Source organism: Cydia pomonella, chromosome 14, assembly GCF_033807575.1.
Source record: "Cydia pomonella isolate Wapato2018A chromosome 14, ilCydPomo1, whole genome shotgun sequence".
Classification (NCBI taxonomy): domain Eukaryota; kingdom Metazoa; phylum Arthropoda; class Insecta; order Lepidoptera; family Tortricidae; genus Cydia; species Cydia pomonella.
This window is the reverse complement of record NC_084716.1, coordinates 10,214,419-10,240,900: the sequence shown is the minus strand read 5'-3', so window position 1 is coordinate 10,240,900 and position 26,482 is coordinate 10,214,419. Positions and strand designations below refer to the sequence as shown.

Below are 26,482 nucleotides of genomic sequence, written 5' to 3'. Positions count from 1 at the left end.
TATCATGCATGTTAATAACTGGGTTTAGCCTATCTATTAAATTGATTTGTGTGTATTTTGTGATATGTTTCTTTTATTGCCGATTCAACACCTACTGACATGAGTAGGTAAATTTATTACTTTCTGCTAAGTAAAGGTTACCTGGAAGGTGTGTGTAACGAAAAAAACCGAACAAGTGCGACAAATTTAACGACAGGTAGGAAGTCCTATATCGATAAACTCAATTATCGATACTTTTCTCAAACACTCGTGAACGCCCTAGATTTGTTTGTAAATGTATATTTTATACTTAAATATTATTTCGATGATAAAGTTGATAAAATCGAAAGTCAAGAGTGGAGTTTTATAAAACCCTTTTTATTTTTATAAAGAATAAGAAGCAGAGTTATTATTATGTTTCATGTTTATGTTTTCAATAAAATTATATTTTCACAATCGAAACATGGAGTGATAACTGAGCATATGAGAGAAACATCGATAATTGAGTTTATGGATATAGGAACCTTGGCCTTAGCATTCCAATGTTTTGTATACATTATCAAATCTAATAGAATATATTAATGCACTCTGAATGTCATCTCGATTTGTGTGGTACGGCAGCACAGCACAGCGGATGTCATTCCAGATCTAGAGCAGAGCCCAACTGGGGAAGTATCTCCACCTTACAGAAAACCGCAGCCAAATAACACTAGACCCTACTCATAGTGTTGTATTCCTGCCGGTGAGTGAGGTTGACAGAGCTCAACGAGGGTGCGGTGTGTTAGAGTCGGCAACGCGCATGTAACACCTCTGGAGTTACAGGCGTCCATAGGCTACGGAGACTGTTAAAAAAAACTAAAAGTGAAGTGTCAGAAACCGTCCCACGTAGTGTATTCTATTGTTAGCTAGACACAAAATCATAAAATGAGCGGTATTCTACGAATAGCCTAACATACTCGTAATACGTAGCGATAAAATGAAAGTGAATGGTCTAGTCGTAACGAAACCGCACAGATACGTGCGAAATGACGGGAAACTTACGAAATTTCGACTGTCAGAACGTGACGGCCATTTTGGATTCAATGTAGCGTTTTAGTGTTTCAAATTTTAGGTGCAAATTTCACTAGGTACTTGGATGGTATTAGAAAACAAGTGATTTTGGTAGCTCGGTGTGATTTTGCGCTTGTATTTCCTTAATAAGTATTAAATTTTATTGTGCATATAATTTTAATGTACTCCGTAACATGATGTCAGCTAGATTTTGTCCGTATTCCGTGAAATAGCGTTAAACTTGATTTCACCGCTATTTTATAGGGATATTTCCTGTATTTAAAATAAAGTATTACACACCATGTACGAAATAAAGCTCCAGAAAAAGAATAGAAAAACCTAGACCGCAGTTATTTCTATACCCAATTTATATTTAATAGATCACAAGGAACTATAAAGAGTAAATAACTTAACCGTTACGTCATTGTTCTGTATTTCATAGAGATTTCATAGTGGCTAATCATTTTGGCAGTTCGAAAAAAGATACTGATTTGACTAAGCAGTCAACTGCCCTATTTTTGACGTCTGATGGAAACACTAGTTTTATATACAAATTGCTGATTCTTGCCATACTAGCCAGCTCTTTCTCTTTAATAAAATTTACTCCGTAGTTAATTCCAGTTATTATACGATATCCGGTCAAGGATAGCGAAGTTTTTATATTTTAAATCTATGTAGAAGGCAATCTATGTAAATAATCTACGTACCACAAGTGAACAGATGGCGTTAATATACCCACTCCTATATAAAGAGTGCAATCCTGCATGATTTGCATGAAGCGCCATACGTTCCCTACATCGCACTTACAAAGATCCGAATGTCAGTTACAATATATATAACACCTCCAAACCAACTCTTATAGGACTTCGGTCCTAAGGCAAAACAGAGAGTAATAGTATCTATTGGCTTATCTACCTACTACACGTACAGCAGTTTTTACGTGTGTTAGCAATGGATGTTAGATGAAAATCTTCTTGTATCTTCTCTTTTACTTTGAAATTCGCAGCATTTTTCCTCGCAATATCCTTTCGTGTGTCTCTGTCATTAGTTAACTAATTAAACTATCACTTTTGACAACTTAATTACTTACAGCTCGTACGCAATGTAGGGCCCTCAGACTAATAAGGGTGTCACCACATTTGTCAACGCCGAATCGGCTGAGGACGTTCAGCCAACTCTGTTAAGAGCAATTAAGACGAAAGGGGACGACGCCATGTGACCGAATCGCCAAACAAACTTAGTCCCCATTTTCCTCTCTGGACATATTTTTTTATCCTATCTGATGTATACTAATTATACCTATGCCCCTTCGTTTGATTTTTTTTTATTGTTTTATTATTGTAAGAGTTGGAGCTTTAAATTTTTTTATGCAATCAGTTTTTCGCTCCCAACTCTTATAATAATAAAAAAACTGAAAAAAGTCAAACGACAGGGCATAGCTTTAGTAAATGAACAACAAATTGAGTAAAAATATTTTCCATAATGTCAATATGCAAGGTGAAAAATGGGGAATAATACGCTTGCTTCTATGGAAAAGCAGTAGTCCACTATCAACTTCAAGAGTATAGTTGTGCCGTTCTTGAGAACATTCTCCGTTTACAATGGGGAATGTTCTCGCAGGAGAACATTCTCCATACAAAACGGAGAACAACACTGAATCCCATGAGATCTCCGATGCTATCAAAACGTCGCATTTGCCTCGGTCACACGTCAGACACGAGACACACGTCACGTCATCTGCTTTAGTCCGTTTTTTAAGGGGAAAAAGTACGCCAATTTTCTGTACAGCAATACCACTTAGTACGAATGTTATACACGTCCACCGAAGCCCAAAGCGACCGGGAGCCAGACTGAACTCCGCGACATGTGGGGGGGAGGGGGGGTCAAAGTATAGAGTTCCCGGCGCTCAGAAAAAAAATTCTGGTGGATTCGTTTGGACATTTAAGTCAAGTTTGGTGTCGTTTTCAGATAATAAGATGATGCCCAGTTCATTCCCCATACCAGTTCTTTTAGGGTTCCATAGCAAAATATGACGCAATACTTAAAATAATAAACTTTTAGTAGTAACACAATGTAAACAAACCCTTATATTTTCATATTTTTGTATGAAACTTCGTTTGTAAAAAATACTATCCGAAAGCCCATCTAATGCAAATTATAAAAAAAATAACAATAAATAAACATTTAACTTTTTTCAGTGTAAAATAAAATAATTATTGTACATACCCTCTATAGCCGCATAGAACGATTTATCTTCGAACTACTGGAACTTTTCATTTGTGCTTTTTAGCTATCACAACTGATATCGTTGGATTCCTAGTAACGCCCAAAACACGAAACTATCGGTCGTAGAGTGTTAAAGTAGTGGAGGGGGGAAAGGAAGGCAATCAAAGATGGCGGAAGAGCAGTTTGGTTTTCACGCCATAAATTGATAAGTACTCCACCGATTTACAGAATTTAAATGTTTTCTTAAAGTTAATAATATGCTCCACTTTTCGTCCATATACATATTAGATGTATTTATTACAGTTGATGAGTTATGTAAAATGAAATATTAAAGTTTACAGACATTTATTTACAATTTCCTCCACAATTACATAGTTCTGTGCATTTGAGCTGGCGTTTGGAGCAATTACATTTGTTTCTGCAAGATTTCAAGCACCTACATCTAATCAACTCCAGGCATGCTTGAGCAGCCATAGGACTTTGGGTCCACAGTGGCACCCAAACTTCTCCTTCTTTCTGCCAACCCCATTCAGATGGGCAAGGAATATTCTGGTTTTTTATTAGGCACTGCCCCCAAACATAAACAGCCTGTAAAACTGCCCTTAAGGTATGTTGTTTGAGAGCAGCTTCAGTAGGAGGCAAATTATCGAGTTGCCTGTCTTTTTTTGTAAATAAATTCTTGCGACACTCATTTACTGTCTCAGAGGGGCATGATCTGAAAAACAAATACTCTTAGATAAAGATCTTAGATAAAGGACAGGTCTCGCTGCACGCAAGTTCTGGATAAAAGTATATTTTAAATAAAATCGTTTTCTTACCTGTCATACATGGTAATAACAAATTTTTGAATTTCAGGGTCCGCTCTGTCATATTCCCCCCTATACAGTGCTTCAAACCCCCGTGTGACATTCGGATATGCTTTCCAAGCTTCAAACGCGGTTTTTTTCCCTCTTCCGTTAAAGGATGAGGTTGTGTCACATCCGGTGAAAGAATGAAATAAGGGCACAACGTGTGTTCTTTCAGGGCCTGTAACAATACAGAAGACCATTAATTTAGTATTAAATTTGATTGATCTTGTCATAAAATTGATTAGGGTACTAATAAGTCTGTTACCTAAACATGAAGATATAGTGTGACACGCCAGGTATTGGTGATTTCGTCCTGTTCCAATGTGCACCCATAGTTCTTCTAGGCCTTCTAGCTTTGGCACACAAGATATTGCTAGTACGACGACATCTGTGTCGACTGTTCTTAACATTACCTTGGAGTGCCCTTTCAGCACAGCGTCAGCAAGATGAAGCATTATCCGTGTGTCCGCTTCTTCGTGATTGCACGGTGCCATATTCTCAGTCGGAGTGGTTTTACTAAGAGCTTCGGAGCCATCAGTTATGACGAATTCTTTACCCATTGGTAAGTCCATGTTTGAGTAACAATGTGACGACAAAAGATGGTATAACTCTTCTTTGTTTGATCCGTCACGAAGAAAGTTAGCCCATCCTTTTGGAATTCTTGTATAAACTATAGATTCCAAGCCACGTGTGGTACACTTCGAACGAAAGTTGAACGAAAACTGACTGTACGAGTATGTATGTCGGTTGAGTGAGTGAAGTCGAATGAACGCGAATGGCGAAGATCATGACCCCGCCCCGCTGAGCGTCGCCGCGTCGCCCGCGCGCGATCAGTGAGACCGCGCTGCGGCTCTATTACGTATGTGCAACAATTAATTTATTTTACAATGAAAATAGTAAAATGTATATTTATTGTTAATGTTTTTATAATCTGCATTAAATAGGCTTTCGGATAGTATTTTTTATAAACCAAGCTTCATACAAAAATATCAAAATATAAGGGTTTGTTTACATTGTGTTACTTCTAAAAGTTTATTATTTTAAGTATTTCGTCATATTTTGCTATGGCACCCTAAAAGAACTGGTATGGGGAATGAACTGGGCATCATCTAGTTATCTGAAAACGACACCAAACTTGACTTAAAGGTCCAAACGAATCCACCAGAATTTTTTTTCTGAGCGCCGGCAACTTTGTACTTTGACCCCCCCTCCCCCCCACATGTCGCGGAGTTCAGTCTGGCTCCCGGTCGCTTTGGACTTCGGTGGACGTGTATAACATTCGTACCAAGTGGCATTGCTGTACTCCGGAAAATATATCTCTCCTTATACGAATTCCTCTTAAAAAACGGACTACTTACCGATTGGGGTTCGATAGGAGGTGGTAACTCCCTGAAAAATGTTAAATAAAGTTCTCTCAATGCTAATTTAAGTAATTTAGCTTAAAGTTAGAATAAGTTGATAAGTTTGGACAGTAATTTAAATTGAAAAGTTTAGAAGAATAAAGACAAATAATTTAATTAAAATTTCTTTTTCAAGGTGTATTTTATAAGTTTTTAGAGACGGTCTTTGATCTGCAAGTAGATAAAGTTCACTTTACCTAATGCACTGTTTTTTTCTGATCTCTAAATATTCTTGTAAATATACGTATAATTAACAGATATAACAACAACTTATCTGCTTGAAAGGTTGACTGCTAGAGCATTCCTTATGGCATTAAGTTCGCCTTTTGTACAGTGTGTTCTTATGTGCAATAAAGAATAAAATAAAATAATAATTATATAATAAAACAAGTTAAAACGGAATTAGACCGCAAGGCTTTGCATTAATTTCTGAATATGCGGGAAAGCTTGGAGGAATGTGTACACAGCGAAGGTCGCCATTTAGAATAAATGATTAAAAAAACACATTCATTTTTTTCATAAAAATAAAGAGTTTTTGTTTAGATGTTTTAGTTTTTGCTAGTCAAATTTTGAAATCAGTATCTGCTGCAGCCTATAGAAGATATGGTGCCGACGATTCAATACATACTTCTATAGTGCCATCGAACGGCACGCAAATAATCATCCGCCGGAGGTCACACTCACATCAAAGGCACACATTCCCCGTTTTAATCAATTAAGTGGAAAAATCCCTAACACATGACGTCCGCACTCTAAAACCTAAAGCGATTGGCGTAAGTACCCAATCCTGGGATCGTTGTGTGTGGTATAAGTAAAAGATGGAAGCGAGATAAATGTTATCAATTTTGAATTTTCTATGCATTTTTTGATACTGTAATTTTGATTTAACATGTTTGTAACATGCCTAAAGTTATTTTAGTATACTTTTTAATCTTTATATTTAAAATGTTGTATAATAAAGCCTATACACCTTAGAGCAAACCGGCTTTCGATACGTCAGAAGGGAGGAGGCCATGCGATATCTTACCGTACGTACTAATCGTACTGCCATTTTTTCTGAAAATTTGTATGGGTAAAATATGAATGACTGCCACAGAAAGACAGGCAAAACCTTGCCGGACATTTGTCATCCTCGCGACTAATTAATTCTACCTACATGAATACCGTAAGAGGCACGCTAAATCGTCTAGCATAAAATAAAACATTGTCTTGAAATTAATAGAATAAAAAAACACAATGGTGTAGCACGTGGAAATCGTGATATCTACTTATTAGTAGATATCACGATTAGATAGTAGATACTGATAGTAGATTAGTAGACTTATTAGTTTTCACCAAGACGTGAATAGGCTGTATACATATATTCAAACGCACGTCCAGGCAGAGTAGGTGCGGGTATGGAAAGGGGCATATGTAAAATAAACTATCTCCCGTGGATACAATTGGTGTCGACTGATTTTAATGGCATATCCGTTTTATTTTGAACCGCTTTCTATATTAGCTGATAGTGACCCTGCCTACAAAGCAGGAAGTCTCGGGTTCGAATGCCGGTAAGGGCATTTGTAACTTGTATTTAACACATATATTTTTTCCCGAATTATGAACGTTTTCTATACATTTAAGTATTTATTTATACCTATCTATTATATGTAGCGTCTTCTAGTACCCACAACTCAAGCCTTTTTGAGTTGACAGTGAGACTTGGTCGATTTGTGTAAGATTGTCCCATTATATTTATTTATTCATATCCGCTGCCACTTATTACGTGGAACGCCTCGAAGAGGAACACTTGGACCTACAAGATTGGTTTTCGAGTACCATTAGTCCGCTTTCACGAATTCTGGGTTTTATTAAGCAAAGGTTTATTTTACTTTTATCTCACGGCCTTTCTAGTCTCCCGTAATTGCTTTTAAATTATTTTCTACATAAATCTCTTGTTTTGCCCGAATTATCAGCAAACCATTCTACATCATCATCATCATGGTGGCCTTTAGATCTTGGATATAAGTAGGTCTCTGCCCTCTTCTACGACTCTTGTCGATTTTCTTGACGACTCATCCAGTCTCTACCTCCGTGCCGCCGGATGTCGTCCACTCACCGCTGAGATGGTCTACCATCGGGTGCGAAAATGCTGACATAGAAAGCGACATGCTGAAATAGCATGAAATTTCGCATGAATGAAAATGCGATTTCTAGCAACCAAAACTAATTTCAGACAAAGATATATATTACTTCAATGTCCATACCTAGTTTCGCGCTATTCCAGCATGTCTTTATAAAATGAGAGCGTAACTTTAATTGTATGAAAAGATGAATTTGGCGGCACTGTACTGGCGACTTTATCTTTTGCTTCCTCCGCAATTCTTTACTCCCTTGCTTCCTTTCCTTTCCTTTGTGCTTTTTGCTTCTACTTTAATCATAATCTAAGTGCTTTCCAGCACAGACTACACAAACAGGCAAACAGCGCATTATGGAGCGTTACAAAGAGTCTAGGTCACCACACATAATTGCAATTTTATTTGTAGTGCAATTTTATGACGACCGGTTTGGCCTAGTGGGTAGTGACCCTGCCTACGAAGCTGATGGTCCCGGGTTCAAATCCTGGTAAGGGCATGTATTTGTGTGATGACCATGGATATTTGTTCCTGAGTCATGGATGATTTCTATGTATTTAAGTATTTATAGATATTTATATATTATATATATCGTTGTCTAAGTACCCTCAACAGAAAGCCTTATTGAGCTTACTGTGGGATTTAGTCAATTTGTGTAATAATGTCCTATAATATTTTTTTATTTATTTATTTATATGCTACAATTCAAGCATCACAACTGAGTTGTATTCTATTTCATATTTTAACAGGCCAAGTACACACCTAAAGCTAAACTAATAAATATTTTTAATTTATACAAACCCCGGCTCGTAACGTGCGTTTTTCGGAAATTATATTCGATATATCATTTAACATTTATCAGTCGCTTTTCGTTGAAGGAAAACTTTGTGAGGAAACCGGGCTAATCCCAATAAGGTCTGGTTTTCCCCCTGGGTTGGAAGATCAGATGATAGTCGCTTTTGTGAAAATTAGTGCGTACATCAATTTTTGGGATTAGTTGCCAAGCGAACGCCAGATTCCCATGAGCCGTGGAATAAATACGAGAAATAGGAAAACAAATACGAGTACTGGTGTTAATAATGCATGAGCAACTGAAATAAGCCGTAGTGCTCCCATACTGTACGCCGAGTACGAGAGCGCTTACATGTGGTGACCTCGATTATCTCATATGCTCCGTCTAGTAGTTGAGGTAGTCTAATCTAGTAGTAGTAACTGCTACCTCAATTTCGAACCCGGAGGAACAGCCTTAGTCATGTTTCCTCACGATGTTCCTTACAAATACAAATACGTTTATTTCATTACTTTTTACAGCAGTTCATAGGTACAAATATGTATTAGGTAGGTAAGTAGTCCATCTTAGGTACAAGGTGTAGGTTTCTTCAAGTATTCAAGTAGTTTATTTGCTTTCATGTTGTACATAAGTTCGAAATAAAAGTTTCAAACATGAGCCCTGTAAGAGCATGGCAATTCTTATAAGAAACTTAAGCTAACTTAAACTATTTTTTTTACATTAGGTAACAACTGTAACTAGCTTATTATACAAAAATTTACATTTTATAGTTTGTCGTTTAAATATTCATTCACAGAATAATAAGTTTTTGTAATAAGTATTTGTTTTTAATATATTTGCAAAAATACTTTATTTACTTCTTTTTTTAATTTCTTCAGGTAATTTATTGTACAATTTTATTGACATTTTTAGAGGGCCAGACGAATCCAGTTTTAATCGGGAGAGTGGTGGCATTAATCTTGAATTTTTATTTCTTGAAATCTGGATGGGTAGGACGAGGGTAGGTATTGTCTCCTCGTCTTGTGTAAAATATTTAGATAACATATATGTTATTTAAAAAAAGGTATTGTTTATTTTATGCAGCGGTTACTAATGCTCTGCTACTGATTGAACGAAAACAAACCCGTTTAAATAGCAATTTTAACATCCCATTTATATGGTTTAAATTCACAGCTTTGTGACTACCACTAAATATAACTTTATCTAAAGCCAAGTTTTCTTCGCGTGCAACCTCTGGACTAGTTTTACGCAGAACACCATCAGTTCCCTGCGCGTCCAATATAATAATGGTTTCAGGATGTTGTTGGGGCTGCCTCATTTCTGCAGCACATCAGACATGTTTGCACAAGCTCGCACAGATGACTACTATGCCATAATACGAAAGAGGATTGCCTCGTTGCTCTGCAGAGTGCGGGCCAACTCCAACCCCATCCTAGCTACTGTAGCGGGCCGATACGACTCACCTGTTGTGCGACATTTTGAGTGTACTCGTATCATGACCGCTACCTACGCTAGGTGATTGTTTTTTGTTTGTTGCTATACTGTTCGCTTTTTGTATTTGTTCTACTAACACTTAGTTTTAAATCTTAAATGTAACTAGCCATTATGGACCATTGTTGTCTATTGAAATAAATAAATTGAATAAATGAAACAAAAGCTTTTTCACGTCAGCAGCTCGAACAAGGGTAATTTCTGCTTAAAAACAGTGAGCAAAATCAACATTCAAGTGACCTTTAGATTCGAATGTCATTTCAACGTGCGGGGCCTAATACAAGTTCGAAGTATTTGGATTCTATTGTCTTTGTCCCTTTCACGTCATTAGCAAAAAAAAGAGACAAAAAAGTGCATACGTAATTAAACGGTATATTGATGGTTTATAATAGACCCCCGAAATAAGTCAGGCCGCATCGTTCCAAAACACCCTACTAGTCTTCATTCGTAATAATTAATTAATGAAATAAAAGTTTAAAATTTAATAAAAACACCATATTTTGCGTATTTTATTACACAATCAAAACAATGAACTTATACAAATTTACGCAATTGTTACGCAGTAAATAATTCTACTTAACTACTTTTAACGATCTCTACTATAGTTGACAAATAGTAGTATCCGCAATTCGGACCGTATCTAACAAAGTTTTTTTTTACAAAAAAAATTTGCCGATTGAACTGTCAATTGATTTTCGTTACTTAATTCGTTATTTTCGTATTATTTTATTGAAATTTCTTTCGTTTAGTTTTATTGCGGTAATTAAAGTTAATTGTTAGAATACCTTCAGAAAACATGAGTGAAATAGTCATCCGTGCGTCTGGATTACATTTTTTCAGGTTGTATTTTTTTATGGCTGACTGACGTGAAAAATTTTGTGTACTACACGAGATCAAAGTTATTTACATCTCGTGCGCTTTTGAGTCCCTTACTACGCTCAAGATTCTAAATTAGAATCTTTCGAATTATAAAATCTTTCGCTTGCACGGGACTCAAAACAAGCACTCGAAGAAATATCAAACTTTGCTCTCTTGTTGTACAAATAACTATTATTTAACAGATTAGGACCCGCACAAAAAAAAATCTCAGGAAATTCATACTATGGCATATTGGAATGATAAAGACTGGCTGTAAAAATGAATTCTGTTTCAAGTTTACATCAAATCCGTGCCCAATTTAATCCCTGAATTCAAATTGATTTATTTGACATCCTAAAGGACTACAATCCCTCTCGTTAAGAATTCAAATTAATCCGTGATTGGTGTCGCGTTGCTAACGGAATTGTGAGACATTTCAATTATAAGTGACATAAGGTCATAAGTTAATGGAGTTTTTGAGTAAATAAAACACTTTAGTCATGTTTAGTTCATATCCAAATTATGTCACGAACGTTGGTGAAAACCAGTATACCTAAGTTTAATTTTTAAGGACACTTTAAGGTACGCTTAGCAAAAAAAAAAATATTGGCGCAGTGCAGCTCTTGGCTTCTCACCAATTGACCTTACAAATTTCATCATCATTATCATATTAGTCTTTATCGTCTACTGCTGAGCATAGCCCATTTGAATGTATACGCCACTTGTCCCGGTCCTGAGCTAATCTCACCCAGAAGTGACCGGCAATCTTTCGATTGTCGTCCATCCAACGAGCTTATTGACTCCGGGCGCTTCTTTCATTCAAAGCAGCTACTATTCTTTTAAGGTAGAGACAAACTGAACCCACGTACGCAACGTATGCAATGCATTATGAAACTCGAACCCTAACATGTGTACGCTTGGAAACATACTTGTCCTACGCAATGCAACGCATGAAGAGTATGTCTCCAAGCATACAAATTTCAGAGTTTAGATTGTCCAAACGCATTTAGAATCTGAATCGGAACTTATTCTGCTTCATAATGAGCAAGTACTTGCAAAATGTTGTAGGTACTATTTTTTTATATGGAGATTTAAAAAAACGGACAAGTGGACGGACGGATGGACGGACAAGAAAGTGAGTATAAGGGTTCCGTTTTTTCCTTTAGAGGTACGGAACAGTAACAAGTCAATGAAACAGCAAGAAACATGAAGGTCGTTGCATGTGCTACGCTACGTGGGCTCAGTTTATCCCTGCCTTTAACATTTTGGTCCACCTATCATCACTCTGCCTGGCAACTTTACAAACAAGAGGATTAAAAGAGCATATTGAGATTTGTCTGGTTTCCCTATTCTTCCCTGAAGAGCGACTTATAGATATGGTTTCTACCTAAGTTTCGGGAAACTCGTTGGGTGACCCAGAGTCCGACCCACCCTCCTGTTAAGAAATCGCCTTCAGGTAGCATTCCGATCGGAACTGCAGCTGCACTGCAGCTGTCGCCGCTGCATCAGTCAATTTTCTTGATGAAATGGGTGACGTTTAACATCGTATTACTGCCGCAATTATTATGACATTCAATTAATTACTCATCTTATGAGGAAAATTGACAGCGCACGCGTCAAGCAGTAATGTCGTAACAGTGATGCAGGTGCAATTTAAAGTTGGTCTATAATTTATTACTTATGTTTTATGAACATGTATAAATATTTACAGAGGTAAACTCTCGTCGACCGATGGGAATAAAAGGTACTGGGAAACGAAAATATCAAAACGGTTAACGTCGAAATTGAGTTCATTGAATTGAAAGGCGCTACGTTTTCTATTAGCGCGAAGTGGATTTCCGAATTAGAAGATCAATTCGAAGTTTGAAAATCTCAACTGGATTTCTTATTGATATGATACAAACTTTATACTTCTGGCAGTGCACTAAAGGGTGGCTTCAGACTACCGTTTTATTCGAGCGTACGCGTACGCGCGTACTACTTGCGTATAAAATAGATCAAATGTTGGGAAAACTAAAAACCAAATGTTGTAAATTGAAACGCGCGTGTAAGCTCGCAACCGCCCTAAGGTCACATTGGATGGCGATTGCAGCAGCTTTAAGGTGACTTTCGGATGGCAACTGCAGCTGCATTACTGTTTCGACATTACTGCTGGGGCGTCAATGCCGCTGCTGTATTTGGCTAAACTGTAATATTCTTATCGCGGCTGTAATGCGGCTACGAACATCACTCATTTTATCAAAATTGACAGTGACAACGTCGTAGCAGTAACAACCAATAACACAGGTAACGTAACCTTTACTGTTGACGCGGAAAATATCGCTGTCAATTTCCTTAATTAATTTTTTGTCTCAATTATATTCCATGTGTCACACATTTCATCAAGGAGATTGACAGAGATATTGCTAATATCAACACTGTACCAACAACGCTGCAACAGCAACGCTACCTACCGCAGTCGCTATCCGAATGCAACCTTTATTTTTGCGCGCGAGTTGCACAGATTGCACTGCAAGTCGTATCATAATCTTAATGCATACTAATATTATAAACGTGAATGGGTGTCTGTCTGTTACCTCTTCACGCAATCGCAGAACCGATTTGGTATTAAGATAGTTTGGGCTTCGAAAAAAAAAAATAGGGTAGTTTTTGTAAATCATCATCATTATTCCACGCAGACGAAATCACGGGCAGAAGCTAGTCGTATCATAATTCATAATAATGACAAATCAAGTTGTATTTTCAACTTCGAATAGGCCTCTAGGGCTCATGTTCAAATGAAATTAGATCGTCGTTATTTATGTACAAGCACAATGTAGGATTTTAAAAAGCAATTTGTAGGTGAGACGTTTCCGATGAAATTTCCTTTTAAAGGTCTTGTAAATTTGGGGAAATGTCGGTAGGGAAATGTTTACCGGTATAATACGAAACCGCAAGTTGTGGGGCATTATTATGCAAAGTAAATAGTTGTAAGACTTCGTGAGTAGGAGGATAAAGACATAGATAGTCATTTCTCTATATAAACCATAGAGAAATAAGTAAGCATAGAGTGCTCAGAGTATACATGAGTTTTCTTAGTTAATAATATCAAGTTGTATGAGAGGTATGGTACTCGTACAACGTATTGCTAAATAAGTTTAGAACTTGCTTAAAACTACTTAAATCTTATTATAAGGAAGTTTTCGGAAAGCTCGGTTAAAAATTCATATAAGGTTTTTATCTTTGTATGGAGTGAGCACTGTAATTATATAAATGTATTTTCCCTCTGTTAAAATAATAGGCCATTGCATAATGGAAAATACATCTACACATTTTATCATAGCTACGCCCCTTTATTAATTTGTTTTAATATTCTAAAAGGTATTCGATTTGAGGAACATGCAAAACTACGTAAATTGCCTTACCTACTTCGGGTTAAAGATATTTTATTTATCTCAAAAGAAATATTACATTTCACTTAATGAGATAAGTTGATACATACAAAAAAATATATAGGGAGCGTTAATAGTGATGTAAATTACATATTGTTTTTATTTCCAGTAGGGAATAGTAATAACAAAATGAATACAATATCACTGCTGACATAAACTACTTAACAGGTAATAATTTCTTGCGATGTTTTTATTCCAAAGTGCGCGATTCTAAAACATGTGGCGGGTAAGCATAGTTTCCTTTGTTACCAAGGTTCGAGGCGATAACGTGTTGCCGTTTGCCAGGGCCGGATTTAGGTGGCTGAAATATGATCTAAAACATATGTTTTTAGTTTGTATTTGAAAATGTTGAAGGTTGGTGCATTCTTAATATTTGCTGGTAAATTATCCTTACCTACTTAACCAGTAGTAACTTTCAGAAAAGTTACGGAAAAAAAAAATCTTAAAATGCAATATTAAGGGGAATAAACAAATTTTAGAAATAATAAAGCTCTAAAGAGAAGTGATAAAAAATATTACGTGACTTGAGTATTTATAAATTATAGAGGGTAAACACAATAATCGGTTGACGTCTCCAATCGTTCACTTAAAAGTACATTTATGTTAATGTTGATCTAAGGTTAGCCAATATATTATATGAATATTCAAAGTATAATGGCATTATTCATAAATGCGTTACTGGCCTGAATTAGCTATGAATCGTTTGTCTTTATCTGTCATTTTGACTTAAGTATTTGTAAAGAAAGGGATAAAACATACTCGTATTTTAACTAAATCAGGCCCATAAAGTTTTATGAATAAGGGGGAAAGTATATTGCTTTGTTTAAGACTTTTCTACTACTAGGTATAACTAGGTACATTATAAAATTATATTTAGATACGGGACTTAATCGCGTTTTAAGTTTTAAATTTACCTCAGACGTTTCGAGGACGACGTTGTCCCCGTGGTCTCGGAGAAGACGGGCTAACGTTGACATCAACATAGTTGTTGGCATAGTTGTAAGGCTAGTGCCTTTTCTAACTAGGGTTTTTCGAACTACTCGCACTTGATCTTGTTTATCTACTCGAACGTTTTGCGCACTAGGGATCTTAGTCTGTGGATTCCATGTGGATGACATCCCAAACCTTCGTCCCGATTGAAATTGCAATGTTTTTGATTTCAATGGCTTCCCGCAATTTGCTGCTGTAGAAATGGCGATCCTTGGAAAGAATTTTAGGGTTAAGCAGCTCCAGTGGTTTGGTCCTGACTCCAGTAAATGCTCAGCCACATCAGACTTGTTTACTTGACGATTTTTGACAGCTGCGATATGTTCCATGAGTTGTGTTGTTCTTAATACGTGATTAAATCCTCTTTCTATAATTTAATAATGTGTAATCGTGAAAGTTTAAGTCAGTCAATTTAATTTCAGCAGCATTTCGTATCTTGTCAAAGTGACAATCAAATGGAACTCGCTACGGACCTCATATATATTTTTTTGTTCTGATATTGGATTGCCTGATGGTAAGCGATTACCGTCGCGCATAGATATCCGCAACACGCCCACCCGCTTACCTACGCCATGACACTTCCAGCACGCTTTAAAGTACTTAGTGTCACTTCTGTAAATCAACGTAAAATATATTTTAAAATTGCTGCTGCTTGTTTGACTATTCTACCACGAATCACAATACACCTAGCAACGGTTCATTCACCAGATCCACTGTTACTCACTACGTAACCCCATATTTATGTACATTAACAATTACCGAACGAAGTGTTAACCCATTAGTGCTGCGCTAAGTAGTCCATTCACTCTGTCTGAGGCGTCATTGTGTAGATTACGTAACTCTACAAACCTAGAGTTCATACCCGTAAATACAGTTCTTCTTCTCACAGGCGTATTCTGATTTAATAACAGGTTATTAATTAGATCTGGAGCTATGGATCTTGTCTGTAAGTGTGAAAAGTGACATTTCTTCAACCAGAAACGTCGATTTTGATAACTAATCCAGACGGTTAGCTTCACTGGACTATCAAACCTTTAGTATTATTTTCGAGTTCCCGATATTTCGATACAGTTACATGCATCTTGTTCACGGGTAACTGAAGATAGCTGTTGGGAGAGAGTGGAGAGGCCTCTTACGCACTAGCGGTTGGCCGCTTAGGCGGTTAGTTTGTGCGGCCAGCCGCCTGACGCGGTTGTTATAGCGGTAGCGGCCAACCGCGATGAAACCGCGTTAATCAGCTGGACCGCTCGGCGTCTTTGGTCCATTAACAAAATGGACGCCGTCAAGGTAGCTTGTGTTATATTGTGTAGACCACGAATGAGGGTAGCCTCATTCGTGCGCGTCGGCTGCGTTCGCTTTCAACGTTACCACTGGTCGCGTTCACACTGGTTGGTCTGTCCAAACACACTACACTCACAGTGTTCGATGTGGATTTCACTGGCCGCGCCACCCACCCACAACTCACCCACCCGTCTGCAGTTACCGGTAAACAAGATGCATGTAACTACATCGAAATATCAGGAGCTCGAAAATAATACGAAAAGTAATCCCGTTCGATAGAAGTCTAGTAATGTAGATCTACCTGTTACCTACTTGCTACCTGTAACCTGTTATTAAAATAAGGATACGCCTGTCAATCGTTACACTCTTTACACAGTGGTCGTGATCAACTGTTTATAATGTCAAGTGCAGATGTTGCTTATCGTACAATATGCTGCCATCTCTCTCGATTCGCGGACATTCCTATTGCTGTGCATTAATGATGAGAGAAGAATATATACAGTAGAGCGTCGCTATTCCTGACCCTTGCGTTAGTGCGGGAGTACGAGTATTATAAGCCGTTTGACGAAGGGTTATTGTTAATCCATTTTTAACTATTAGCTCTTTAACAATAACACTCAACTACAGTGTTGTTTGGTATTAGAAAGATACAAATGCTAACTGAAAGAGATTATTTGATATTATTATGCAGTAAAAGCGGCCGCATGAATTCTCTGCAGGATGATTGCATTATAACATCATCATATTATAACTCAATAATCAGAAGAATCAATATATATAATGAACAAACACACCAAACTTCCTTGCATCACTGAAATCGTCACTATTCCATCCACTACAAAAACAACCCTATCCCTCTTCCATAAGATTTATATTGGCGTGATATCAACCTCAAATCAAATGCTAACGGAAAACGGGCATTATTTCCAAGGAGTAAGGTGCAGTGATTCGTCAATCAGCGCGTCTATGCAGTTTGCATATTAATAGTTTAATCTTGGGTGTGGGACGTGACCGCTAGTTCGAATCCATTGTCTGGTGACGTTGAGGCAGTCCGAGTAGCGCTGGGTGATTCAACCCGAGTGAATCTAGTCGTTCAAGACTTGGGCCGTACGCGTTGGAAGGCCTGCCAACATGCGGTCTTAATCGCAAATTTTAACTGGATTCTTTGACGCCAATTGGGTGCTTTATTTTTAACACTCCATTGCGAGTTTTACAGGGTCTGCAACAGTGCTACAATTTTTTTTCCTAAATGGAAATTTAAGTTTGGGCAGATCTCTAACAGTTCACGCACGCTCTCCATATAGAGGACAACTACGGATTTTCCTTTTATATTTTTATTAAGTTCTGCCCGCGACTTTGTCTGTGTGGAATGAAAAAAGATTGAGTAAAACTGCCCTATGTCCTTCTTCGGACCTCAAACTATGTCCATACCAGATTTCATCTAAATCGGTTCAGCGGTTTGAGCGTGTAGGTAGAGGTAGCAGACAGACAGTCTAAAAAGGTTACCAGCTTGACAAAGCCAAATAATGTAACTGCGCAAGATGTTTGTCATAAATATATATCTTTTAGCTAATTAAAACTTTCAGTGCGGAATCACAACATGTTTTGAATAGCGGGAAATTGTATAAATGGGTACCTACTATTGAAAACTGCGGACGGTGTTATGGATATAGAGTTTTCGTCTATATCTAAGTATATTCCGTCGCTGATTCGACGCATCTGGCTATCCTACAGTTTGCGGTCACTACTCAAAATACATTTGTGCCCCAACGGTCATCAGTTCTCATAGCGATTTGTCGTTTGCCTGTTCTATGGCTAATTCTTCTTCCCTAGACCGGTAGTCCCATTTACTTCGGGTCGGCCCTCCTCGTCCGCATCCTCCACTGAGCACGATTTGCGTGCGGCGTTTTGGTGAATTTGAGCCTCTTTAAGGCCTCTTTTGACCGTCGTCAGCCAAGTGGTCTTCCATGGCCGCGTGGCTGGGTTACAGGCAGGTTCAAGGCCAGTTTTACTGGGTGGTCTTCTTCGCCTCTTTGGACGCGGTTCTATGGCTAGTAATAAATATAAACTCATTTTATAAACCAGAAAGAAGGAAACCAGTCAGAAAAAAATACCAAGAATCAAACACAGCATCAGTACCGCGCGGTCCAACCGTTAGTGAGTTCGATTCCTGCAATTAGACTATGTTGCAGAATCGGACGTTAGCTACGTGGCACTAAGGATTCCAGCGTATGGATGTGTAAGTCGTGGCCGGGGGCAATATAGCAATCTGGGTCATTGAGTGCAGTTCACGTGGTTGGCATGTACCTAAAACGAAACATGTCGAATATATATTCGATTAATATGTACCTATAGGTTACTCACGTATTAAGAGGCCGTTATCGATTTTAGTCGCAAAAATGTCAAATTGATAGATTTAGTCGATGAAATTGTATACCTTTTGTTAACTATTAGAAATATGAAATACTGGTTTCTATTAGCACGTCTTGTTAGCTTTCATTGTAATTTTTTTTTTTTAACAGATTTACTTAATATATTTTTTTTCTGATGGGCGCTTAGGTAAACGCGCGTAAAGCACTGATTTTGTCGATTTTATTTGTAAATTTCGTAAAGTTTGGACTGCAAAAAATGGTAATTTTGTATTACGAGTACACATATCCTATACTTACTTCAACTTTAATAAACTACATTTTTGTTATTATAAATTTGATGTAGTGTAAATGAAAGTTAGACGAAATCAATTTTCTCCAGAAATTACTTCAAAATAAGTGACGATTTCTCTGATAATCAACTTCATTTCAACGTAATTTTGATATTTAAACAATACCACCAAATTTTTTGATGAATTTTTAAATACTCTGTCCCTTCTTATCACATTTTACCGGGGACCCACGATTGCGACCTCATTATTAAAAGGCAAGATGAGAAGACGTGCCAATAGAAATCAATACTTATTATTTAGATATTACGTAAAAAATGGTGTACAATTTCAACGACTAAATCTATCAATTTAAAATTTTTGCTCTAAAATCGTTACCGGGCTCTTAATTTTTTAAACTAAAACCCTGTTCAATAGTTAATAATGTAAATCTCAATATCCAGTATATGTATTTAACACTCCATTATTCAGAAATGCCGTTTAGTTTGCATAGTTTCCAACACATAGCATACTCTAATCACCGATCATTTAACCAAATACTATCTGTCCATTAGATGTGTAATCTCTCTCTATAATGTATCTATGCGCCAATTCCATTGTGCATTATTTTTTCAAAAGGTCATTTGTGAGTAAGAAATTGATAGAGTTAAGACCTTTTAAGTCAGAAACCTGCAATGTTTGGACACGGTTGATTAATTGCTTTTGGATCCACGGTCTATTGAGACACTAGCTAATTGCTAATCCATTTTCAGACAAAAGCTATATATGCTAATATCTGTTTGTATCATCATCATATCAGCTTTTTTCGCCCACTGCTGAGCATATTGGGATGGTGACGGCAGCAGCATTAAGGTGATATTCGGATGTCAACTACATCTGTGGAATGAGCTTCCTGCCGAGGTTTTCCCGAGGGGCTACAGTATGGGGTCCTTCGAAAAAGGAGTGTAGAGGTTTTTAAAGGGTCGGCAACGCGCATGTAATACCTCTGGTGTTGCAGGCATCCATAGGCTACGGTGACTGCTTACCATCAGGCGGGCCGTACGCTTGTTTGCCACCGACGTGGTATAATTTTTTTTTTTTGGGTAATAGTGACCCTGCCTATGAAGCCGATGGTCCCGGGTTTGAATCCCGGTAAGGGCATTTATTTGTGTGATGACTTGATGAGTACAGATATTTTGTTCCTGAGTCATGGGTGTGTTCTATGTTTATAAATATGTATTTATCAATATGCGTATGTATAAGATTGTCCCCATTTATTTAATTATTTATTAATTTATTTAACTGCATTACTGTTGCAACATTAGTGCGACGGCGTTGATGTCGCCCCTGTAGCTGTCAAATTTCTTGATAAAACGAGTGACGTCAGCAATTATGACATTCAAACGGCCACTACCTACGTAGACAATTGACAGTGATAAGTAATGCACCTTTACTGTTGCAACTTTACGACATATTGTAAAGTTGCATTTATTTATTTATTTTTATATATGTATTATTAAACTTTACACATAGTTTAACCAAGACACTTATGTGGTATCCATATTAAAATTAAAATAGTAATTACATAAAACACTAAAATATGGGCGCATCGGGGTCCAAGCCAGGGGTCATAAATTGTTATAGCATGCTTAAAACTCATTCGCGTCCTTTCTTTAGACATCGGAGAGTAAAAGGAATCTAAAACTATTTTTTACGCTGCACCTCTAACAAGCGGGACCCATTTTTGATAGTTGAAACTCAAATAAGAAAAACAGGATATACCTAATACCTACCTAACTTTGTTTGTATTCCTTAGAATTTACATTTTAAACCCCCGACGCAAATTTCAAATAGTTATAAGTTTGACGCCAATGCCTGTCTGTTTATCTGTCTGTCTGTCTCATCGTAGCGTACGGATGGACCGATTTTGATGCGGTTTTTACGTGAAAGCGAGTTTCCTTGCGGTGGTCCCTAGCTATGTTTGATAAAAAACGATCCAGCAGCAAAGAGTATCAGCTCTTTTCCAAAATCATCTAATGCATTCTTGGCATAAAATGTTTTTTTTTTTTTCTAAAATGTGTTTGCCCCACTTAGATCATTCGGATTCCAAAGCAGCTTATAAACTAATAGAGAAACACTTACCTCCCCATATTAAACCGTTTGACGTCACTAAATGTAATATCAAAGCCTAGATCTGCGCAGATATATTATTCATTGTGTCTCAAAGCCACCGGCATATACAATTCTCTGTGACGGTTTCCTTGAGGCCAATTGGAACGTACACTATGACAAAATGATATTTACATTATGTTGTTGAGTTACCAGTCGCACGAGTGTTTCGCTCGCACTTGTACGTACATGTATTAGTGCGAGTAAGACGCGTGGGCAAATGAGAACAAAATGACATCGTTTAGATATCATTTCGAAGTCAAAATGTAAGTTTGAATTTACCTCTTTGTATGTTTCGGTTCTGAATATACAAACTTATCCGAATAATTAGGGTAAACGTCCTAGAGTTTGACAGCCTAACCTTGGGGTTAGAAACACTTGGATGTTGACAACTTGTCACTTCTATTGCTAAGAATTACGTCTGTGGTATTATCAAGAACTGAAATAGGTATGTACACTATATCTACCTCCAGCATACGGGTAAAACTTCATATTCGTACGAATTTTTTATTTGTTTATACTTCCTACGACCCGACGGTGACAAGCAAGCATACGGGCCATCTGATGGTAAAAGGACTAAGGGCCAGTTGCACACATTACAGTTAGCGGACTGATCAACGTTCCAGCAAGCTCGGTTCTCCATACAAACGTAGTTACGCTCTCATTTTAAAACAACTTGCTAGATTGCTCTGTAACTGTGTACTAACAGCAGGAGAAGGTATATCTAGTCATGTAATTAGTTTATATAGCTTCAGATATTATAGTAAAAAAATACAGCGAATTTAAGTTTTTTATGAAAAATATATATATATTTTTTTAAGCTTTATTGTATGCAATAAAGCTTGTTTTTGCTCTATTTCGTTTGTTTTATAAACTGGGGCTATTTAAACTAATTTCAGCCCTAGATATACCTCATTTCATTATAAAAAATGACAATAATTTACTTCGGACCACAGAAATCCATAAAATATATTTATAAGACATCATTGACATCATTGTATAACGCTTCAATTGTTCTGAATGTCTGTCAAGATAGACCAGTTTGACAGCACTGGCTTCCCTCGAATGTGGCTGAAGAATTAAGCGTTATACATATAAGGTTCTGGCAGAATATCAATGATGTGGCTTGCCGCATCATCATGCTGAACCAGCGCCTATTCTCTGCCACGACACATAACCATGTGTCGTAAAGTACAAAACCTTGTATTTGTTTTCAATTATATCAAGAATTGTAAACTAGTTTTTAAGTTTGATTCTAAGCTGCATGACTTATTTTTTTCTATACCTACATATGTACTATATATTTATCAGAAGAGAAGACTAGTACGTACTAAAACAAACCTTTTTTGTCTTCTATTGGCAATGGGCGAATTTCATTGTACAGTCAGCATCAAAAGTAGCGGATGAAACAACGCGCCAAAAGTATCTGATATTCCGTATAACTTTTCCAAATGTAGATAATTTTCTAAAATTCGCGTTCAAAGATATATCTTTTACAGTCTTAATTGTTCTATATTAAAGACATCACTTTTTGTTAAGCTGTTACAGAATGGTAGATACTTAGCGTTATTTGATCCGCTACTTTTGATGCTGACTGTAGGACAAATTCAAGCAACGTACAACATTATACTATACTAGTTTTATACTACTTGACAACTATCAACGGTCAGGTATGTTGTATAGCCGCCATGGTGGCGCCACAGTCATCCACAGAGCTAAAAGTTCGATCACGAACGCATCCAGTCTCAGATATCCCCAGAAATGACGCTCAGACTTACAATTGCCTCGCGGAAACAATCTAACATGTCCTGAATTAGAAACATTGCAGCTATCCATTGATGTACTCCACATAGTTGCAACAAGCGAACGTAGGCGATGCCCCTCGCATGAGCAAGTACTGCCCTTGTCTGGTCGTTGTCATCGCCCAGTCATTCGCATCGCCAGGAATGCAATGTCATGACACCAGTCTGAATCTTCCACGTCACTAACCAACATAAAAACAACCTTGTTTTGATATCCTTAAAGTTGTCTTTAGATTACGTGCGCACGCATCACTTACGACATTTAGTTTTGGAGGGCTCAGGCATCGTAAACGAACGTGAACGGTATTCTGAAAGCCAATAAGTTGAAATTCGAAGCATGGTAACGACTAACAAAGGGCATTATCCAGGCTCCGATGGCTCCTGTGCATGCATTCCTATGACGATGCTCGAGTTTGAACTTTACGCACTTGTCCTTGAGTTGAAATCAGGTTAATGGAGACTGAAAGTTATAACTTTTATTGGGTTGAGTAGTCTTGAATGGCGATGGTAGTTTGTTGCCAGAAGGACATCTTGTGAATAAAGCAGACGGGTAAATCTGGGTTTTATAGCAGTAGTTTTAAGATTGGTATTGGGTTGTACTTTTTTAAGGTCGTCAGCTCGGGAGTGCGTCGACATTATAATTTTAGCCCGGATGGTTTCATGCAGTTTTTATTGTGGTAGGGTCATAGGCCTCGCTTTCTTTTTGTTGCGTATGTGAAGGATTTCTGCGCGAGCGATAGGTCGGTCTAATTAGATAAATTTATAGCAATTGAATTATATATATATTGCTGTGGGAGTTTTTTCACCCCGTTTTTAGGGTTCCGTACACAAAGGGTCAAGCGGGACCCTATTACTGAGACTCCGCTGTCTGTCCGTCCGTCCGTCCGTCCGTCCGTCCGTCCGTCCGTCTGTCCGTCCGTCTGTCACCAGGCTGTATAGTGTGACAGTGATAGTTAGCCAGTTGAAATTTCTACAGATTATGTATTTCTGTTGCCTCTATAACAACAAATACTAAAAACAGAATAAAATAATTTTTTCTTTCCAATCTCGATGTTCTCATCCAATCACCGAAGTTAAGCAACGTCGGGCGGGGTCTTTGGATACTTGGATGGGTGACCGTTTTTATAGATGGTACGGAACCCTTCCTGTGCGAGCCCCACTCGCACTTGACCGGTTTTTTTAGTTATTAAGAGAGATTGCGTAGTAAATAAATAGCGAAAACCAACAACCAAAAAGGAATACGCGCCGAGAAAATGTAAGGAGGCAGTTTGCCTTATATTATCTTGGCGAATAAAGTCAGAAGTCAATCTCTATAAAAGGTCACGTTCTTTGTCTATGATATTGATGACGCTACTTATGCAGCTCTTCAACTACCTTTAATATCTACGTGCCCAGACTACACAGACACCGCATTATGAAGCGTTTATGATGAACGCAGGTACTCACACAGAGATGCTTTACTTATGAAATTCTGCGTCGCGGCTACCCGCTACACACTATCCTAAACTATTTTATACTACAAAAATCAATGTACATTTGTAGAACTAAATTTTTGTTGGAGTAACAATACAGTAGAAGTCGTTCTTAGCCAGACTTAACTTAAGTGGCCGCGCGCAAATCCTAAATTTATGGTGTGATAATAGTAGTAGTAAAACAAAGAAACATAAAACAGGAAAAACACACATCATTAGTACAAACGCAAAATAATCCCTTTCAGGGATCTTTCATCATCTTCCTCGCATTGTCCCGGCATTTTTGCCACGGCTCATGGGAGCCTAGGGTCCGCTTTGTAACTAATCCCAAAAATTGGCGTAGACACTAGTTTTACTGCCATCTGCCATCTGTCATCTTCCAACCCAGAGGGTAAACTAGGCCTTATTGGTATAAGTCCTGTTTCCTCACACAGTTTTCCTTCACCAAAAAGCGACTGGTAAATATCAAATGATATTTCGTACATAAGTTCCGAAAAACTCATTGGTACGAGCCGGGGTTTGAACCCGCGCCCCCGGATTGAAAGTCGCACGCTCTTACCTCTAGGCCGCCAGCGCTTCAGCCACCATTCAGGGATCTTTCAAGTTAACCTTCGAGCAATTGTTTGATTGATCTAAAAGTACATGAAAACTGATGTTAAAACTGACGGCTGTACATAAAGGTGTTTTTATACTATGCACTTAATCTGACCCATTTGGGAAATATTAGCATGAGGCGGTGTTAAGAGTACTTTTACTGGCGGTTACGTTTAATGGCGTTATTCATAAGCGGCTGTTAAATGTATATTTATAATCGTTCGTTCAAATACTCACAGTCAAATTATAATTCTCATTCTCACAAAAATCTTGGGTTCAAACATCGGTTATGCTGTATAATAAAGAGCAGAAAAAATAATTCTCGTGAAATATGCAAAAAGATGACTAAATATACTTATCATACACCGACAAAAAGTTAAAAGAAGTTTGATAAGTTTTCTGAAAAACAAGGTAAAACTATATCACTCAAACTCTATCAACATTAACATGGCGACACGTAATCGGACCGGCGCGTGCGACGTTCTTTTATTTTTAAATTTTATCCTCATTCGGGCCGTGAACTTGGGCCCGCCGCCATAAATATTCCCAGACCCACACTTGTGACACAAAGGCGTTTCTCTAACAAGTATTGCGTTCAGTATGGATCAAATGAAGGACAATGATAGAGGTCCAGCTGCCCTTGTGGAGATAAGCGAAGATGATAGGAGACGTGCAGGAATCAAGCAATACATTTGGTTCTCTTCTGGGCTCTGCTGAATTTCAAACTAGTGGTTGTATTTACGCACGTCTTCTCTTATCCCAACCTCGGTATAAAGGCAACCTTAGAGTTACCGATTTGACCTTCGCATAAGTTCTGCAAAAAGTTTATTGTTTCGCTGTAAATCATCAAAATTTTAGCTCCACACATTGGAAACTATCAAAAATGTTTTGGGTCAAATTTAGTAAATGTAGTAGATTCAGGTCTCATTATTACCCAGTACATTTGACTTGTTCGTAATTTTTGAATCAATTAAGTTACAAAAGTTGATTTAAAATAATATATATCGAGTAAGCTAGTAGTAGCTAAGGTGACGTTCGGGTGTCAACTGCATTACTGTTGCGGCGTCGTTGTGGCGGCCTCCGTATCCTGTCTTCCGAACGAACAATCAAAGTGACGGAACGAATGTTATAATCGCGGCAGTAACGCGGCGGCGAATGTTACTTATTTTCCTCAAAGTTGCAATGAAATGTTGACATGACTTGCCTTAAATTAGGTCCGGGAATATTACGTATCCGGTGCGATGAGTGAAAATGATATGTAAAGGAATTTCGTACAGCCTTACACACCTAGGCCTGTAAACCAACCTTTTTTTTTTAAACGTCAAATTGTGGCAAATCACAAAGTAGTAGAT

General features: G+C 37.6%; 2 protein-coding genes across 2 annotated transcripts in view; one reads left to right on the top strand and one right to left on the bottom strand.

Annotated features, from left to right (window-relative positions):
- LOC133524884 (brain tumor protein) overlaps nt 1-26,482 on the top strand; it is a 518,368-nt gene that overhangs the window by 15,973 nt on the left and 475,913 nt on the right. The window lies entirely within an intron of this gene.
- LOC133524880 (uncharacterized) lies at nt 3,584-4,527 on the bottom strand. The gene is made up of 3 exons (XM_061861024.1): nt 4,369-4,527; nt 4,074-4,281; nt 3,584-3,970 (listed from the first exon to the last, which is right to left on the bottom strand). Exons 1-3 carry the CDS (start codon nt 4,511-4,513, stop codon nt 3,601-3,603), a joined length of 723 nt encoding a protein of 240 aa, XP_061717008.1. The 5' UTR covers nt 4,514-4,527; the 3' UTR covers nt 3,584-3,600.